Raw genomic sequence first — 21052 nt, 5'->3', positions numbered from 1 at the left:
GTTAAAAGTACTACAATCTCAGCAGAACCTGCAGATAAGACGCAACCAAGCGTTTCTCCTCACTTTATGTTCAGCTCAGAACCTTCCCTCACTGAGCTACAGAGGCTGCACTAGCACGGACTCATGATTGGAGCAGGTGCTGGGCTTTAGGTAGTGATCATTCAGATCTGAGAGAGGCCTCTTAAACCAATTGGATGTCAGCATTGGACCTGGAAACCCAAATGAGAGACTCAAATGAGAGATTCATGTGAGACTCATTCTGTTTTCTGACATTTGTCTTGAGAACTGAATTATAACACAAACAACTTGGTCATGGTCATGTCAAATGCTTTTTTGTCATTAAGAATAAATCAACATTACAAGTGTTAACAGTAAAAGCTATATTCTATTCGAACATGATTACCTCACATCTGGGGGCACTAATGGGCCGTGGTGATGAATTTAAAATAAACACCTTGCATAGGAGATATTCCATGAAGCAAGATTAAGTCAGAGCCTGTTTTATATGTTCAACCCAGACTCGTTAAAGCTTAATTTCTGCTCCTCCACCCGCGGCTAACCTAAGTAGTACAGTAATTAAGAAACAAGCGTCCAGTCTACAACTACGCTGATTGAGAAGGTGCAGTTCACCCGCCAAGACAGTAGGCGGCGTCGATGCTTCCGTCAAAACATAAACAAAGATGACGTCCTAATCTTGCGCCCACACTGACTTTAACTATGGCTGAAACGGAGTAAGTGCATGTTCACTTTACCAATCTTTTACCATCCTATATTTGTTTTAACAGTTTCTGCGCGTTTGTTCTGCTGCAGCGGTAGAACTGTGGCTCTTAATCACATAAATGTCTGAATTTACCACAATTAAGATGTAGATTAGAAGAAATATGTAACGGCCGCTGCCCAATCTGGTGCGAGGAGAAGTGTGTTTGTAACAGCCAAACACATCAAAATATAAACTCGCCTTTTACAGATTTAGTATATTTTATAGATTTTGTATATTTGGTAGATTTAGTAATGCGTGTGAATTCATCGGTAAAGCGCTTCATCTCTTCCTGCTCTTCAGTTTTCCTCCTTCACACTCCAGCTGTTAACAAATATTAATATACTTGTAGTACATGTTTTTTTTTTATTAATGATACAGATTCTGTATAGTACTGAACAACTGTAAACATCGGCGGTCACCCGAGTTAAAACGTGTCCTCCATCTGAGAGAAATGCACGGTTTCTTAACATTCTTTATTTAGTCTTAGTTTTGTCTTAACTACTGCCTTATTAAGGGATGAATATATTTGTATTGCTATATATAGGAAATGATTGTGTCGAATGTGGATGTTGTGCGTCTCTTGTTCAAATGTACTACAAGCTGAAATAACGTCAAATTAATGGTTGTCATGGAGAGTTCAGGTCATTTTTGATCAGGCCACAGAAGTGAGACTTGAGACTTGCTTGTGCCATTGTATTTGTTGACATCAATGCCTCTTGTGTTGTTCGCTAACTCTTAACAGATCTCCAAAACCCATCAAGTTGGTTCCAGAATATCTGCTGAAAAAGAGGAAGGTGTATCAGGCCATCAAAGCAACACAGGCCAAACTCGCTTTGCTCGATAAAAGAAAGGTTTGTTCACTCTGGATTTTTATTCATACATCTTAATTGTATAGAACGCTCTTTCTTTCTCTCCTTTTCCATCTTTCTCTCTATCGTTCTAAAAAATGTATGTTATTTTTACGTTTTTTGAAGACGTACAACAAAGTGTTTAACATTTAGCTATGACATATTTCTGTGAGGAGACTTTGCTAAAACCGTACTATTTATTAGTGATAGTACTTATTTACGATCACCAGGAACAGTACAATACAAACCAGTAAAAACTAGAAAGTTAAAGTTAAATGCATTTAGTGCTCGTAAGAGACTGCAGTCAGTTAATTTATATCTGTGTTGAGGCATCATTAAGACTTCCCTTTCTCTTTAAGGTTTCAAAAGGCAAACCCCTTAAATTCAAGCGTTTGGAAGACTTTTTAAAAGACAGCCATAAGAGACATCGTGATGAAACCCGACTTCGCAGAAACGAGCTCCGGCCTGCTACAGCTCTTCCACCGACAACAAACAAGCTTGCATTTGTTGTGAGAATAAGAGAGTGAGTATCTGGCTCCGAAACACCTAAAAAGTCGAAAAGATAAAGTTCTTTTGGTGCCAACTTTTGCTTCCTTGGCTTTAAATATCTGCATCAATGAACAAACACGACACACACAAACCGCGCCGACCCTGTGCACGACTGCACCCTGCACAACACGAATGGTACAAACGGTTCGCTTTATCATAGTTCTACCTATTCAAACGTCTTATCTGAAGAAACAGTGGTCCAGAGGGGCTTCTTTATCCACCAGTAAAGGCTCCAGGCGTATGAAGGCGTATGTCAAAGTCTCTGTTATGTCTGTCTTAAGTGTCTGTTATGCTTCGTAATAAGTCCACATCCAGTCACAGTTTGTAGTGTCCGCGTGGAGTTTAAGCCAAACGCATAATGTAATATGATCCAAACTTTACCACAATCATTGTGCCCCTCGGTCCAGGAAAGAGTTTTGCCAAAATAAATAGTTCTATAATCCAGTATAACGACACGGAGTTCACACCAAGTTGCAAGCTAAACTAAATATTATCCAGTCTGGTAAACAAACTCTGAAACTTAACCACTGTGAATCCTTGTGAGCTCTCATTCATCATGCGTTTGTCTATTGTTTTTTAGTTACTGTATTTCCTGGACTTTAAGTCGCACCGGGGTATAAGTCGCACCAGCCAAAACATGTATAAGTTGCACTGGAGTATGAAATGCGGTTGCAAGTGTGAAAATAACATAATATCAGATATAAGTATATGTCGCACCCCGGCCAAAACTATGAAAAAAGGTGCGACTCATAGTTCGGAAAATACGGTATATAAATATCGAGCAAGTATGTTTTAAAGTTCAGGAACCGTATCGAAAAGCAGGTATTGTTAAAGTACTGGTATCGAAAGAAACCTACAATACCCAGCCCTAACTACACATTTTTAGTCTAACCCTGATTTCCAGCTCAGTTACGATTAATGACACTGACGATTCAACGTTGCCTGGCACAGGGTGAGGTAGGTGCAGTGTGATGTTTGAGCTGGCACATTATTTGCCCGACAAGCCTCAAGACAACACATGTAACATAAACTATAAAATACATTGTGCTAGTCTATACGCTGTCACAATTAATCAATTTCCTTTGCTTACAAGAATAGTTTTGATGCAACAACTGTCAAACAGAGGGAACTATCAGAGCTACAACTATAAAAAATAAATAAAAATCCATCCCAGACTACGATTATAATTACAATGTTTATATGAGATATTCCTCCTTCCTTCTGTGTCAAAAGATCCATATCATATTGTTCTTGTTTTCCTCCTTTTTTTTCTAGGATTAAAGGCGTGAGTGCCAAGGTCATGAAGGTAATTCACATGTTGAGGATCAGGAAGATCTTCAGTGGGTCCTTTGTTAAAATTGGCAAGACCTCTGCAGCCATGTTGAAGGTGGTAGAGCCGTACGTGGCATGGGGGTGAGTGCCTTTCAACTGTGCAGAATGTACATAAAACACGCTCGCCTCTCACGACCGCGTTCTTTGACCAGATTCCCTAACTTGAAGTCGGTTCGTGAGCTCATTCTGAAGCGGGGACAGACGAGGATTGGGCGCAGAAGGATTCCCCTGACGGACAACGCCTTCATTGAACAACACATGGGTATGATGTCAATAAGTCATGAGGGGATTCTGTCAACGTTGCAGGCTTGTCCTGATATTCTAGACTTAGTCCTTGATTACTTTTGCCTTGGATCCAATTCATTTTTGAAAAACCCTGTCTTTGGACCCTCCTTCTCAGCAAGGAAATACTCCACAAATCCCTGTGCGGGAAAAGTAGAAACCTTGGGGAGAACCACAGAGATCCTATTGCACAGACACAGGCTGTAGATGCTTTTCCATTTGCAGATAAAGTGTGTTAATGTTAAGGTACTCTTTGTTTCTCTTGGGGACCCATTTCCAGATCTTTGTGCTCGGCTTGGGCAGGACTACTTTAGCAGATTTGACCATTGAGCATGTTTAGTGTTGATGGGGGTAACAGGAGCTTTTCCCTGATTGGCTGATCCACCTGTCAAACAGATGAGTGTTGAAACCAGGCAATGTTTTCACACAAACTGAATCCAAGAAAGCAACAGAATCAATGAAAATGAGCTCAAAACGTGTGCAGTGTTTGTGTACGTGGCAGCTCATCAAAGCGGACGACTCTGTGGTAACTATGGTAACTGGTTAGCCCTTGGGTAAAGTCTGGTGTGTTTACAGCTTGTCCCAACCAAATAAAACATACATCTAAAAATGTAGAAGCCCTGGTTTAGTCCAGACACTCTTTCTAATCAAATGTGTCCTACAGTGAATGACCTGTTTGTTTGTGCTGTCCAGGTCACCATGGCATCATCTGTTTGGAGGACCTGATTCATGAGATCTACTCTGTTGGAAAAGGTTTCCGCGCTGCCAACAACTTCCTGCAGCCGTTCAAACTGTCAGTGGCGAGGCACGCGGCGAGGGACAAGGCTGGGATTCTCAAAGACCTCGGCGCGCCCGGATTTCGCAGCGCAGACATTAACAGCATCATCAGGCAGCTGAACTGAAGGGCTCAGCTACAGCAGCAGACTCTTCCATTTATACTGAAATGTATGATCAGACTCACCCAGAAACCCATCTCCAGTTCTGAACGAAAAGCGTACGACAGGATGCATCGTAAAATAACATGTGGGTGTAATCATTGGTCAATGTTCCATTGTAGAAAAAAGATTCAGTCGTAGTGATCAAAAAAACTACCACGGAATCTTTTCTACGTTGTAAAATAACTACAATTTGTGTGTTTGCGTCATGAGTGTGTGAAGAAAATGGTTTGAAATAAAAAATACAAGACCAGATTGTGACTATTATTATTACAGTTACAAACCCTTGTGCACAGGATGAGATGTCTCATTTGTCCATCACAAGACCTTTCAGTACGTCAGACGCTCGCTGACAGTTGACCCTCCATACATTGTGTTATCGGGGGCATATTCTATTGTTTACCATCACCAGGCGATGACTCAGGCGCGAGGAGGGGCGCGCGCTCCGAGTGCTGCAGATGCGCACTGAGCTCCGCGTTTGAATCGACGACATGACGAACGAAATGGCAAAACCCACAGAGACAGATGTGCGGGACGCTCCTTGGTAACCACGGAGCATTTGCCCGTGAGCCCGTGAAAAAGAATCGATTAACCGAAGGCGCCGTATAATTGGCTCACTACGATGGTGACCGCACAGAGCGTCCGGTTTTCAGCCTGAGGTGAGTTTTCAGTGGTCAGTGGTTCGCGCTCGTGCACCGTACTTGACCTCCAAACACGGGTTCATGTGCATGTTGTAGCGCAAAACTAAACCCGCGCGTGAACGTGGCCGTGCGTAAGGGCCGCGTGTGTCGCGTTAGATACTGCTGGACAACACCGGGGGAAGTGCGCGTTTACCGTGGGCTCCGCTGTGTGCTCTTGACGGGCGCACGCCACCACGTAGAGCCCGGTGAACGTATCCGCGCGCGCTGTACGCATGTGCGCGCTGTACGGTGGGAGCACTCCACTCGTCTCGTCACCTAGACTCTTCAGCGGTAAATCCCACCCACCGAGGAGGTTTAGCCAATAGGAAGCAGCGTAAAGCCCACCCCGAGAAGAGTGAGCCAATAGGAATCAGCCTGCCTCTCCGCCTCGTGCTTCGTTTGACAGCTGAGGAAACGAGGAGACGAATAGGTAGAACTCGGACTCCGCCACAGACGCACGTTGAAGCAGCGTCATGTCCGCCGCGGAGTGGAGGTTATAACGTGTACTGGAGTACTGTAGTACTGTAGTACTGCGTGTGAGACACAGAGGGGCCTGAACAGAAAGGTAATGTAAACATGTAACATGTTATCTTATCATTTGAGGGTGTCGTGGGTCTAGTTGGACTAGAGGAATCACATTGTTGCACGAGACGGTCGGACAGTAGATAATTAGAGCAAGACACGTGCGTGGGTCAGAGTGTAAAGTCATAAAGTCCGTTTCTTAATTTGTATGCTTCTGTGTCTGCAGTGTTCATGTAATGTCCTCTCCCGCAGCCCAAGGCTTATTCGGTTTTCCAAAAGTATAGTCTCTATTCCCTCTCAACTCCTAAGTGTCTCCTCATCTCTCATCAGCCACTGGTGTCCCTTGTGACGGAACAAGACCTGGTGCAAGTCAAGAAAGATCCTGCCCTTAAGTCAAGTAAGATCCTGTCCATAAGTCAAGTAAGATCCTGCCCTTAAGTCAAGTAAGATCCTGTCCATAAGTCAAGTAAGATCCTGTCCATAAGTCAAGTAAGATCCTGCCCTTAAGTCAAGTAAGATCCTGCCCTTAAGTCAAGTAAGATCCTGCCCTTAAGTCAAGAAAGATCCTGCCCTTAAGTCAAGTAAGATCCTGCCCTTAAGTCAAGTAAGATCCTGCCCTTAAGTCAAGTAAGATCCTGCCCTTAAGTCAAGTAAGATCCTGCCCTTAAGTCAAGAAAGATCCTGCCCTTAAGTCAAGTAAGATCCTGCCCTTAAGTCAAGTAAGATCCTGCTTTGGGTCCCAAATTCACTGTGGAGCCCCTTTTATTACAAATAATAATAATTCATCAAAATTAGATTGAAATAATGTTGTATCAGAACATTTGTATTTAGATATACTAGATACTCCCGCTCACTCAGCCCTGGTCTGCATTCACGATAGAGTTTGCATCTGCAGAGAAACCTGTGTTTCTCTTCATTGCACCTGTAACGCTCGTTGTAACCTGTTTACTCGTTAAAAGGGCAGAGTTCAACTCATCCTCTTCATCATTGATCATTGATCTGGGCATGACACTGAATACAGTATGAGGTATGCGCTTGTAGACTGACAAACAACGCAAATTCTGTTAAAATACATTTTTGAATGTTTTGAATTTAAAACACATAATGATAATGATAATAAAATAGAGTGGATGACATGTAAATGACATAATGTGATTGGCAGTTTGTATTTGTGAACTTCGGATTGATATTACTTTGTTATTAAACACTATTCCTAACATTAGCATTACATTAACATTAGCCCATCTGGTATTTTTACAGAAATGTGAGGCTCATGCTTTGTCTTTGCAGTTCTTTTTTAAGCCAATTGATATCATGACCTTCAATATTTTGTTAATTTTTCCATCCCTTCTGTGCGGCATCCAAACCTGACCTAAAGAGATCCTAGAGACGATGAGGCCATTTGACAAAAGAAAATAAGAAAAGTTGACGATTGAAAATATTGTGCGCACTTTTTGGCATTTATGTATTCCATAATTAACTTTGCTCTTCACTGTACACCAGATCTAAAGGTCAGAGGTGTCGTGCTGCTCTGAGGGTTTAGTGTATCCACGACACAAAAGTTGTGATTTTTCCTATCTCTGTTGCAGTACTTGTCGCATTTCTTGTCCGATTTTTGTCATTGAAGGTTCTTTTTTGTAGATATCTTCAGTGCGATTGTTTTTGTTGCTTTTGATATTCCTCCGTCTTATCGTTTTTTTCAGGATTGTCGTCAAAGTTGTTTAAAAGACGCTAGCAAGATGTTGCTTTTAGAGTGGCAGAACTTCTACTTCCAGAGGTTGCACTTTTTATCAGATTTGTGTCATGTTTTTCAGAAGTCCTTGGTTGTTTGATACCTTTTTATCAATTGTGGTGTTTATTGGTCTTGTAGTTTTTCAGAATGACAAGTTAAATGTTTCTCTATTAGTTTACATGGCAGTTTGTCGGTGAGACTTCAGAGATCTCCATGACGAAACAGTACGAGTGAGTGGGGGCGTGACCAGAAGTCCAAATAAGGTCGTCACTATTAGTTCTTGTAACTCTTTATTATTATTATAGAACCCCTGTTTTTTGACACGCATCATAGGTCACATTTCTTGTTGTTGTTGTTGTTTTATGGCGGTTGACATTCGAGTGTTGCATTACCGCCAGACTTTATTCCTTGTCCGATTTTAATTCAAAGTTCGTTTTGTAGATAATCATCGTCTGATTCTTGCTGTTTCTTCCAAAGCTGACTCTTCTTCATCTTCCTCTCCTTTGGTGTTTGGCGCTTCCGCCGTACAGCTTCATTCTTTAGGCTTCATTCTTTAGGCTTTGATACTTCCATTGTTGTTGTTGCTTGGCAGCCGTACATCTACTGTTGTTGTTGTTGTTGTTGTTGTTTTATGGCGGTTGGCATCCGAGTGTTGCATTACCGCCAGACTTTATTCCTCAGACGTTTCGGATTGGGCGAGGACAGGAGACCAATCCAGGTCATAAACCACTTCTTTGGTGTTTTATGGCTGGTCCTCAGTGACATCTCCGTCATGGCATGACATCATCATCGGTGACATAACCGTCATGACGTGTCATCATCGTCACGGCAACTGTACAGAATATAGCCATTTATTACGCACTCACAATGGCTTCTTGCCATTGCACAGCGTCTAGTTATTATAAGCATTATTGTTATAATGTAACACTTGGATACGGAAGAGTCAGCTCTGGAATAGGATAAGATATTCCTTTATTGTCCACACATGGGGAAATTTCATTGTTGCAACACAGGTAGATATAGAGGAAAAGGACAGATAACTTATAGGAAGCTCTTAATAGAAGAACTCTAAAGAATAAAGTCTGGCGGTAATGTAACATACCAGAACCATAAAACACCATAGAAGAAGAAGAACATTTTTGAAAGTCTAAATTAATTTAGTACTTTCAGGCCTTCTCCATTAGCAGACGACAACCCTTGTCAAGGTTTGCTGAAATCCCACAAACTCACTCTTTCACTGCACATTTCTCAAAACTCTGTACAGTGATCCCTCGTTTATCGCGGGGGTTACGTTCCAAGAAGAACCCGCGGGAGTCGAAATCCGCGAAGTAGAAACCTGAAATACTCCATAAAACATTGAAGCTCACGCGCGCTCTCACCGGCCTCTCCCGCGCGGCGCCGCTCTCACCGGCCTCTCCCGCCGCTCACACTCGCGCTCTCACCGGCCTCGCAAACTTCAATTTGGCGAGCGGTTTTACGTACGTGTACATATTAATCCATAACGTTATTGACACACAGGTAGAGAAGACGCAGAGAGACTGTTTAGCCAATCAGAATGCAGAACAGAAAAACCCATTCACTCCATCGTCCTTCTAATTTCTTTACACAGTTCTATGGGGAAAATTAGTGCATTTCCCTCATGACAAAAATCTTTTTAAATGTCTGGTGATACAGGCTGTATTCGTCACACTTTTATATATATTAGTGGGACTAACTGACTCTAGCTCTTTTTCCCATGACTCTTACTTCTAAAACAATGAGTAAAAGCAACAAGTTTTTTCCATAGCCCAGGAGTTTTAGGGACTAACAGAAGATTAGCTGACACGAGCTGACAGTGTCCGAGTAACTGTACCTCGTAAAGCTGATCACGTGCATTATTATGAAGAGCTTAGAGAGCTTCAATGGGGTTTAACATGAGAGAAACCGTTACAGGATACGACAAAAACACAATGACCAAGACGGTTTGAACCAATATTACACACCGTGGGTATTTCTTAGAAGCTCCTATCTCCATGTCCATTTGTAATAATATTGTTGAAGGTCATATGACTGTACTCGGCATGTAGAAGTGTGGGAAGTAGTGCAATGTAGATTAGTGCAGTAAAGAGGTATGTGCTATAAGAGTCAGTGCAATAAAGGGGTATGTGCAATAAGAGTCAGTGCAATAAAGGGGTATGTGCTATAAGAGTCAGTGCAATAAAGGGGTATGTGCTATAAGAGTCAGTGCAATAAAGGGGTATGTGCTATAAGAGTCAGTGCAATAAAGGGGTATGTGCTATAAGAGTCAGTGCAATAAAGGGGTATGTGCAATAAGAGTCAGTGCAATAAAGGGGTATGTGCTATAAGAGTCAGTGCAATAAAGGGGTATGTGCTATAAGAGTCGGTGCAGTAAAGGGGTATGTGCAATAAGAGAGTGCAATAAAGAGGTGTGTGCTATAAGAGTCAGTGCAATAAAGGGGTATGTACAATAAGAGTCAGTGCAATAAAGGGGTATGTGCAATAAGAGTCAGTGCAGTAAAGAGGTGTGTGCAATAAGTCAGTGCAATAAAGAGGTATGTGCTATAAGAGTCAGTGCAATAAAGGGGTATGTGCAATAAGAGTCAGTGCAATAAAGAGGTATGTGCTATAAGAGTCAGTGCAATAAAGGGGTATGTGCAATAAGAGTCAGTGCAGTAAAGAGGTGTGTGCAATAAGTCAGTGCAATAAAGAGGTATGTGCTATAAGAGTCAGTGCAATAAAGGGGTATGTGCAATAAGAGTCAGTGCAATAAAGAGGTATGTGCTATAAGAGTCAGTGCAATAAAGGGGTATGTGCTATAAGAGTCAGTGCAATAAAGGGGTATGTGCAATAAGAGTCAGTGCAGTAAAGAGGTGTGTGCAATAAGTCAGTGCAATAAAGAGGTATGTGCTATAAGAGTCAGTGCAATAAAGAGGTATGTGCTATAAGAGTCAGTGCAATAAAGGGGTATGTGCTATAAGAGTCAGTGCAATAAAGGGGTATGTGCAATAAGAGTCAGTGCAGTAAAGAGGTGTGTGCAATAAGTCAGTGCAATAAAGAGGTATGTGCTATAAGAGTCAGTGCAATAAAGAGGTATGTGCTATAAGAGTCAGTGCAATAAAGGGGTATGTGCAATAAGAGTCAGTGCAATAAATAGGTATGTGCTATAAGAGTCGGTGCAGTAAAGGGGTATGTGCAATAAGAGAGTGCAATAAAGAGGTGTGTGCTATAAGAATTAGTGCTATAAGAGTTAGTGCAGTAAAGAGATATGTGCAATAAGAGTCAGTGCAGTAAAGAGGTATGTGCTATAAGAATTAGTTCTATAAGAGTCAGTGCAGTAAAGAGATATGTGCAATAAGAGTCAGTGCAGTAAAGAGGTATGTGCAATAAGAGTCAGTGCAGTAAAGAGGTATGTGCTATAAGAGTCAGTGCAATAAACAGGTATGTGCAATAAGAGTCAGTGCAATAAACAGGTATGTGCAATAAGAGTCAGTGCAGTAATGAAGTATGTGCTATAAGAGTCAGTGCAGTAAAGAGGTATGTGCTATAAGAGTCAGTGCAGTAAAGAGGTATGTGCTATAAGAGTCAGTGCAATAAAGAAGTATGTGCTATAAGAGTCAGTGCAGTGAAGAGGTATGTGCAATAAGAGTCAGTGCAGTAAAGATGTATGTGCAATAAGAGTCAGTGCAGTAAAGAGGTATGTGCAATAAGAGTCAGTGCAGTAAAGAGGTTTGTGCAATAAGAGTCAGTGCAGTAAAGAGGTTTGTGCAATAAGAGTCAGTGCAGTAAAGAGGTTTGTGCTATAAGAGTCAGTGCAGTAAAGATGTATGTGCTATAAGAGTCAGTGCAGTAAAGAGGTATGTGCAATAAGAATTAGTGCAATGTATGGGTTAGTGCAATTTATATCAATTGATATCAGTGCAATAGGAATCTGTGCAATATAGTGATATGTGCATGTGTATTTTTGTTCTAACATGATTATCATCATTTTTCAAATCAGTTTTGGTAAAGCATTTTGTTTGTTATTTCTCACAAAAATCTAATCAGTAGTTATTTTATTGTAAAATAGACTAAATTTATTGAAACAGTGTTGGGGATTTTTTGTGCCACTATAAATGTTGTTACTGTGGTGTGTTGTGCAGCTCTGGCCCAGAGGCCTGATCATGGATGTGCTCATCATGTATGTGCCCATCATGTATGTGCTCATCATGTATGTGCTCATCATGTATGTGCTCATCATGTATGTGCTCATCATGTATGGGCTCATCATGTATGTGCTCATCATGTATGGGCTCATCATGTATGTGTTCATCATGTATGTGCTCATCATGTATGGGCTCATCATGTATGGGCTCATCATGTATGTGCTCATCATGTATGTGCTCATCATGTATGGGCTCATCATGTATGTGCTCATCATGTATGTGCTCATCATGTATGTGTTCATCATGTATGTGCTCATCATGTATGGGCTCATCATGTATGTGCTCATCATGTATGTGCTCATCATGTATGTGCTCATCATGTATGTGTTCATCATGTATGTGTTCATCATGTATGTGCTCATCATGTATGGGCTCATCATGTATGTGCTCATCATGTATGGCCTCATCATGTATGGGCTCATCATGTATGTGCTCATCATGTATGTGTTCATCATGTATGTGCTCATCATGTATGTGCTCATCATGTATGTGCTCATCATGTATGGGCTCATCATGTATGTGCTCATCATGTATGTGCTCATCATGTATGTGCTCATCATGTATGGGCTCATCATGTATGTGCTCATCATGTATGTGCTCATCATGTATGTGCTCATCATGTATGGCCTCATCATGTATGGGCTCATCATGTATGTGCTCATCATGTATGTGCTCATCATGTATGTGCTCATCATGTATGTGTTCATCATGTATGTGCTCATCATGTATGTGCTCATCATGTATGTGCTCATCATGTATGTGCTCATCATGTATGTGCTCATCATGTATGGGCTCATCATGTATGTGCTCATCATGTATGTGCTCATCATGTATGTGCTCATCATGTATGTGTTCATCATGTATGGGCTCATCATGTATGTGCTCATCATGTATGTGCTCATCATGTATGTGCTCATCATGTATGGGCTCATCATGTATGTGCTCATCATGTATGTGCTCATCATGTATGGGCTCATCATGTATGGGCTCATCATGTATGTGCTCATCATGTATGTGCTCATCATGTATGTGCTCATCATGTATGGGCTCATCATGTATGGGCTCATCATGTATGTGCTCATCATGTATGTGTTCATCATGTATGTGCTCATCATGTATGTGCTCATCATGTATGGGCTCATCATGTATGTGCTCATCATGTATGGGCTCATCATGTATGTGCTCATCATGTATGTGCTCATCATGTATGGGCTCATCATGTATGGGCTCATCATGTATGGGCTCATCATGTATGTGCTCATCATGTATGTGCTCATCATGTATGTGCTCATCATGTATGTGCTCATCATGTATGTGCTCATCATGTATGTGCTCATCATGTATGTGCTCATCATGTATGTGCTCATCATGTATGGGCTCATCATGTATGTGCTCATCATGTATGTGCTCATCATGTATGGGCTCATCATGTATGGGCTCATCATGTATGGGCTCATCATGTATGTGCTCATCATGTATGGGCTCATCATGTATGTGCTCATCATGTATGTACTAGCAGGAGCATGTGATGCACCTGCTAAATGTTACAGGAACAACAACCTTTAGGTCTGATGTGATTTGCTGTATGTCCTCACTCCTCAGGTCACTTATGGGTCAGGCACTTCCACGGATCTTGTGACCCTCAGACGCCTCAGCATGGGGGATGTGGTCCGGATGCACTTTACCACAGCCGACTATGTCATCTTTGCTTTGTTGCTGGTGGCCTCGGCTGGTATCGGTCTTTTTTATGCCTTCTCTGGAGGTCGTCAGCGCACAACACAGGTAAGCTATTTTATGTGATGTTTTCAGCCCAGAGACAGTCACCTTGATTACACACATTACACATTCATCACCTCACACACACATAAAGCCTTCAACCAGCTTTTCCTTTTCCAAAGACATATTTTTTATAAGAACAGGGATACAGGGAGAGCATAATTCCTAAACTGGAGCTTAGTGAAGGTTCAAGCTGGAAGATTCCTTCCCTCATTTGCTCCAGAGTCACCTATGGACCTAAAGCGCATAGGCCCAGCCCATCACCGCTCAGCCAACATGTTTTAAACTTCTCTGGTCAGCATTCTGCCATCTTTAGCAGAGGATACGTCAGTCTTAACCACAACCAGTGTCTAGTCCTATTTAGTTATTCCTTGCTGCATTCTAAGGGCAGAAGCAGGTTTTTGTCTTCCTCATGCATTGATTTGCCTCACCGCATCCATTTATCTCCAGATTGAACTCATATTGGGTTTTAGATGAGATCATTCTACTGGCCAATTCTTTTTAATACAGATTACTTTCAGATCTGTAAGATCGGCCAGTGTATTCTACACTTTCCTGAATTGCATAATGTTTCAGAAACACATTTGTCAGCTTTGTGTGCTAATTCAGTCTGTTGTGTCATAGGAGTTCCTGATGGCTGACCGGTCCATGAGCTGCCTGCCTGTGTCGCTGTCCCTTCTGGCCACCTTCCAGTCTGCAGTGGCCATTTTGGGAGCTCCATCAGAGATCTACACCTTTGGGACGCAGTACTGGTTCCTAGGTTGCTCCTACTTTTTGGGCCTTCTCATTCCTGCTCATGTGTTCATTCCTGTGTTCTACAGACTGCGCCTCTCAAGTGCCTATGAGGTAAACTGAGTTACAGTTGTCTTTACCTAGTACATGATTGTCCGATTATTGTCAGTTATTTGCTCTAGCCTGCATTTAGACCAAAACAATAGCATATGTGGAGGGACTAGATCTAAAATGAAAGCCTCTCCTACCTTTGTCGTACTCTGTTTACAACGGTATGTTTGTCAAGTCACAAACACAAACTTAAATAATTCTATTGGTATTTTTTTGAAAGAGCAACACAAAACGACAGTTGTGAAGTGAAAGGAATTTATACATGATTTCTAGATTAAAAAAGAAAAGAAAAGTAAAAAGTGCAGCGGTAAAAAGTATTCAGTTGCCCATCATTCTTCTCAGCTCAAACTCAGTCAGATTTGATGGAGAGCGTCTGTGAACAGCAGTTTTCAGATCTTGCCACAGAGTCTCGATTGGATTTAATTCTGGACTTTGACTGAGCCGTTCTAATACATGAAGATGTTTTGTTTTAAACCATTCCATTGTAGCTCTGGCTTTATTTTGTAAAGTTGAAACTGTTCGGCCTGTAAGTTTTGGTGGACGGCCATATCTTGTGGCTGTGACGTGACAAAATGTGAAAAAGATCTAGAAGTACGGACACTTTTGCAAGCCACTGTATGCAACAACAGACTCTGTACGATTGGGGATCTCCAGTAGTGTTTCCCGACGTGCACATCAACAATAAGCGTGTTTCCAGGCGTAATTGTCAAGTCCCCATCTCCTGTGTTCCATGCAATATGATGTTGTGTCTTGAGTGAAACAGAAGGTCATCTGAAAGTGTGTCTTGTGGTATACAGTAGTCTCAGTAGGTTAGGTTAACCCAGATGAGATTAGACTCGAGCTGATTAGCTTTTGATTGTCTGAGGTTTGGTTATTATTCACCTTTTAAAAGCAAATGGCTTCATGCATAAGTTTAACATTTCTTTTTTCAATCAATTCAAGCTTGTAAAGCTATAATAAACTCATCACATTAAAGCCTAAAAATGTTGTAATGTTGAATGGTTGTTCAGCTAAGCAGTGTGATGTGGGGCACATTCAGATACTGCACTACTTCCTCTGGGTAACATCTGGACAGCAGGAGTGACCAGACTAAACCTGATTGATAAAATGATATAATATGGAAAAATAAACTCTGAGATTATACCATGGGCCACACCTTGTTTCAACCCTTGTTTTTTCTCACTTTACAGTATTTAGAACTGCGCTTCAACAAAACAGTGCGAGTGTGCGGAACTGTCACCTTCATCTTCCAGATGGTAAATTCTTAACATTCTTAGTTTATCTATTTAGATAAAAAGAACACACTTTTCAAGTTTAGAGATTTAAATTGTTCACAGCAATTTCTCTTTTCATATTTCGTTGATATACTTCTGTTTCCTTTTCATATCTACTTGTGTTAAACGTGTTATGACTGTGAAATTTGTAGAATTGTGTTTCTTGAGAATAAGTTCCAGACTCTTTTAACTTTGAAGGCGTGGTCTTTTCTGCAGGTCATTTACATGGGTGTCGTCCTTTATGCTCCAGCCTTGGCCCTTAATGCAGGTATAATATACTCATTTTCAAATAATTTTCTGCATAACTTTTTATACTGGAGTAACACAGATTTCTTTTTGTAGTGACTGGTTTTGACCTTTGGGGAGCAGTGCTGGCAATGGGACTGGTGTGCACTGTGTACACTGCACTGGTAGAATTGCACATGTTGTGTGTTTTAATGATGTGACTGGGCCACATGTTATTGTATTTAACTGTTTTTGTGTGACAGGGGGGGCTGAAGGCCGTGATCTGGACCGACGTGTTCCAGACCGTGGTGATGTTTGCTGGGCAGTTGGCAGTCATCGTGGTGGGGGCCAGTCAAGCTGGGGGCATAAGTGAAGTGTGGGACAAGGCGATGAACGGCAGCCGCATTGCTGGACTTGAGTGGGTCATTTTAAGTATTTCATTTCTTTCACTTCAGAGTTCAGACGCTTCATGTTCTTTTATAATATACACTTTGCCAATGGTGTGTCTTTAACTGCTTTGTGTAGCCTGAACCCGGACCCTCTGGAGCGGCACACATTCTGGACATTGTCTGTGGGTGGAGTGTTTTTGATGCTGGCTTTATATGGAGTCAATCAGGCTCAAGTTCAGCGATACCTTAGCGCTCGCTCTGAGAAAGAAGCAGTCATGTATGTTTTGCAACTTGATTTTCATTAATTAATTCACTTTCAACAAGTTTTCTGTCATTTTCATTTAACAATGTCCAATGTCTTCCCTTTGTGACCTCTTCAGGTCATGCTATGTAGTCTTTCCATGTCAACAGATTGTCCTCTGTATGGGCTGTTTGATGGGACTAGTTATGTTTGCTCGTTATGGAGAAGATAGCCCGCTGGACAAAGGTTATGTTAAAACAAATGACCAGGTAAAGCACTGAGGTTTCTTGGGGCTGTTTATCAGTTCACTCCCTTCCATTTAATTTTTTTAGCGGTAATAGAGGCAAAGGTAGTTTAGTGTATGTGCTTGTGTGTCTAGATGGTGCTGTACTTTGTCATGGATGTCTTTAAGGATCTGCCTGGCCTTTCTGGACTCTTTGTGGCCTGTCTTTTCAGTGGAGCCCTCAGGTGAGAGGATTCAATTCTATTAAATGGATTTTTGTAAAGTCCAATATTACATCAGCAGTTGCCTCGCAGTGCAGCACAACATTGTTGATTAAACCAACAGAAAGTATCAAAATCAAACAATGAAACAGTCATTGGTCAATAATAGAGAAGCAGATTAACCAACTTTCAGAGCAAATAAGCAAATGGAGAACAGTCCCAAAGCCGCCTCCTCCCGGACCTTCCTTCACAGCGAGGAAGAACTACAAACACCCAGTGAGAAAAAGTAGAAAGTTTGAGGAGAACCACAGTGAAGGAGAGATCCTACTCCCACAGACTGTTTGGGACTAAGCCAGGATGGACAGGATCTACATGGACGAAGCCAGGACTAAGACAGGACTAAACCGGGACAAAGCCAGGACTAAGACAGGACTAAGACAGGACTAAGACAGGACTAAAGTGGGACAAAGCCAGGACTAAGACAGGACTAAACCAGGACGAAGCCAGGACTAAGACAGGACTAAACCGGGACGAAGCCAGGACTAAACCGGGACGAAGACAGGACTAAACCGGGACGAAGCCAGGACTAAGACAGGACAAACAGGTTGTAGATGGACCAGGACTGAAGTGCATCTATTTGCAGTTAGAGACTGGAGCCAGAAACACTCAAGACAGGGGCTGGAGTCTCATATAGTGTAGCAGAGGTCATCCAGCAGGTGAGGAGAGGAACACTCCAGTCATCACTGGAGCAGAGGAACACTCCTCAACTTTCACTGCACTACTTATTGATTTTTAACAAATCAACCGTACAAGATGGCTTCTCATGAGTTTGTGAACATACAAATATTGCGATTATTTGTCTTGATATGCAACATAAATAGGAGATGTCTTCTAAAGACAGGTAACAACTTGTTGCTGTGTGAAACACGGCCAATTTGAACCAATCCACAATTTCTTCAGTCTTATTTCCAGCAATGAATATACAACAAGAGATTTATAACTAGAGATTTATAACTAGAGATTTGTTTCTTGCAGCACTATATCGTCAGCGTTCAACTCTTTGGCCACCGTAACTATGGAGGACCTCATAAAACCTTATTTCCCATCCATGGCTGAATCACGAGCCACACTGTTGTCCAAAGGACTTGGTATGACCACTGAACACATAATGCATAACATAAACATGTCTGTACATACCTGCAGGAGACATTCATACATGTTGTGTTGATTCTTGTCTACAGCATTAGCTTACGGTCTTGTGTGTTTGGCCATGGCCTATGTCGCCTCCTTAATGGGATCAGTGCTGCAGGTATACCTACTAACCCCACCCTATCCTCATCATGCAGTATATAGTTTTCACAACAAAATAAGGCTTAATTAATAACCTTTAAATTGTGTGTATGTCCTTAGGCTGCCTTCAGTATCTTTGGGATGGTTGGCGGTCCTTTGCTGGGTTTATTTTGTCTGGGCATGTTCTTTCCTTGGGCCAACTCCACTGTAAGTCAATCTGAGATGTCTGTGCTTATCATGGACATCAGTTTTAATGTTGATGATGCTGTCTGTCTGCAGGGTGCAGTCGTTGGACTGATCACTGGGCTTGCTATGGCTTTTTGGGTTGGCATTGGCAGTTTTGTGATGCGTATGCCCAGCTCCAACATACCACTCCTGAACACCACCATGACTCCTGTTTTTGAAAACGCAACAATGATGCCTTTTTTGAACATTACGTCTCCCAAGCCCAGGTAACACATTGCGCTTGTCTGAAAAAGTGTCTTCTAACTAACCAGATAATGTTCAGACCAACAGGTGTGGAGGCACTCTACTCCTTGTCTTACATGTGGTATAGTGCTCATAACTCCACTACTGTAGTTATTGTGGGACTGCTGGTCAGCTTGCTAACAGGTACTCTTAACGTCCTTGTTATCATCTAAACAGAGAATTGTCCAAATCTATGCAGTCAGATGTGTATGTGCCCTCATGTATGTCCAGGACCTATGAAGGAGAGCGAGCTCACCCCTGGCACCGTGTTCCCGGTTCTGGGGACGCTCCTGTTTTTCCTGCCTGAGCGATACAAAGAGAAGTTATGCTGCAAGACCTCTCTGGCACCAAAGGTATATATGCAAATATATGTATCAAAATAAATATATGTAATATATGTATAGAATATTTTTCTGCTGCTAATTGCATTGTATTCCTGATCAACCCTTAAACAGAAGGTGTTTCACCCCACATAGAGCTCTAAAAGTCACTCAAAATGGTTATAACAATAACATAGAGTTATAAAATGAACTTAACCAAACATATTAAACACATGGCACTGTCTGATATTTGTGAGCAGCTTCGAGAGAGAAGTTCTTATCGTAAGACTGTGGAGACCCCCAATGGATCTGTCTTGTTTAAAGAGGACTCAGAGGCTGAACTGGAGACCACCGGGGCGCTCTCTAGTGACAAAGCGAAGCACCGCAGCCTGGTGCCTGTAGTGGAACACTCTCTCCAGGAGACAGCACTCTGACGATAATCTGACCACACTTTAACCAAACAAGTATGAGGTGATTTTGTCCACCCAGCAGAGTAAAAAGTAATATTTGTGAAACACTATTCTTGATTTTTTTTATGTGATTGTCCTATTTTATTGTTTAAAATGATGTGCACAAAGAATTACATTCCAGTGGCTTCTCCAAATAAAGATTATTTTTTTCTGTTTTGGGCATGACTGCTAATGAAGACTGAAGGTTTTGTTTCAAGATGTGACTATGTACTGATCTGCCCTAATGTCCTGAAGGACAGAGTCATCATGCTGTCGTCCCCTGCACTGTGCCAGTAATAGCTCACTGTTTTTGGAATCAGAGGATTCTTGTGAACCAATGTTGTGCCTGTATGTTTGGGACTCTTAAGTCGATGTCTACATGAATTTTGCTGTTTTTATACCAATCACTGTTCAAGAAACATGAAGCAGCAGCTTCCTGTTCTTGTTCTGACCCCAAATACCTCAAACTATCCAAAGCACAAAGAATATGATTCATATTCTTTTGCATTTTACAAATTGGCCTATGTATTTTTATATGATACATTTGCTATTTTATTATATATTTTTTCCTAGTTGGAATATGATTTTGTATACCAGAACCATGAAGCCTTTGGTGAATATGAAGTAGAAATGGGATACTTTGTATTTTTCTATATTTGTCCTCCATCAGCTCATGTGATCCCATATTCTGACTGCTGATCCTTTCATGGTTTCACCCCTCACCTCGTCACTTCATCTTTCTGACCTGAAATTACTTGAAGTGTGTGCCTTATCAAACCTGCACATGATCCCAGCACAACTGTAACCTTTAGAGTTCTGTTGAGAAGCCTATATGATGCATACGTGTTAATGCACAGGGGAAGCCCCACTTTCATAAAGACTTGACTGTTCAGTGCAATTATTTGATGTTTAGTGTAACTATTATTTTTCATCAGTATTTTTAATCATTATACTTATTTTACAATTTGTAATAATGTCACACTTAGTAATTTCCAGCACTTGTCAATATTGTTTCAAACTATTTGTTTAAACAATATTTGCTGTATTTATTTTTGTCATAACCAAGAATTCCCTTGAACTGCATTCCAAAACGTTATTAAACCGATATTCTTCTTGTGGAAATGGGCCAGATGTGGATCATTAAGTGTTTATTTTCTTGTATGTGGAAAATAATATGTCTATTTTATGTCATGATGGTAAAAAAATGGTGTCTCCAGGAAACCTACAATGACTGATATTAGAACTGACTTGAATGGGTTTGTGTGTATTTTTACACTAAATGTCACAATGCTGCTCTTGTTGCCCCACTTTTAGCAAATAGAAGGTAACCTCAAGCATAAGATTTATCCATAAACTATATGTTCACAAATGAATAAATAACTTAAAACATTGTATTGTCATGTTCAGTCTTTTACTCCTGCTCTTGTTTCACTTATTCCAACCCGCCTTCAGAAGTGTGATGATTAAAAGGTGTAATATAGTAACACGAGC

At 41.3% G+C, this 21052-nt stretch overlaps 2 protein-coding genes across 2 annotated transcripts; both read left to right on the top strand.

The window, feature by feature from the left end:
• Positions 1–664: 664 nt before the first annotated feature.
• On the top strand, positions 665–4955 carry rpl7l1 (ribosomal protein L7-like 1). The gene is made up of 6 exons (XM_072444261.1): positions 665–731; positions 1503–1611; positions 1968–2131; positions 3433–3570; positions 3642–3751; positions 4465–4955. The coding sequence occupies exons 1-6, from the start codon at positions 718–720 to the stop codon at positions 4671–4673; spliced, it is 744 nt and encodes a 247-aa protein (XP_072300362.1). The 5' UTR covers positions 665–717; the 3' UTR covers positions 4674–4955.
• An 8489-nt stretch (positions 4956–13444) lies between these two features.
• Positions 13445–20953, top strand: slc5a6a (solute carrier family 5 member 6a). The gene is made up of 16 exons (XM_072444076.1): positions 13445–13624; positions 14243–14464; positions 15652–15717; positions 15952–16003; positions 16078–16145; positions 16224–16378; positions 16486–16626; positions 16730–16859; positions 16970–17058; positions 18070–18182; positions 18276–18343; positions 18445–18531; positions 18604–18776; positions 18833–18936; positions 19024–19145; positions 19373–20953. Exons 1-16 carry the CDS (start codon positions 13499–13501, stop codon positions 19544–19546), a joined length of 1890 nt encoding a protein of 629 aa, XP_072300177.1. The 5' UTR covers positions 13445–13498; the 3' UTR covers positions 19547–20953.
• The last annotated feature ends 99 nt before the right edge of the window (positions 20954–21052 follow it).

Source organism: Eucyclogobius newberryi, unplaced genomic scaffold, assembly GCF_026437365.1.
Source record: "Eucyclogobius newberryi isolate DKJ021-1_F unplaced genomic scaffold, fEucNew1.0.hap1 SCAF_1, whole genome shotgun sequence".
Classification (NCBI taxonomy): Eukaryota; Metazoa; Chordata; class Actinopteri; order Gobiiformes; family Gobiidae; genus Eucyclogobius; species Eucyclogobius newberryi.
Note: the sequence above shows the minus strand (reverse complement) of the source record. Positions and strands in the feature narration are given on the sequence as shown.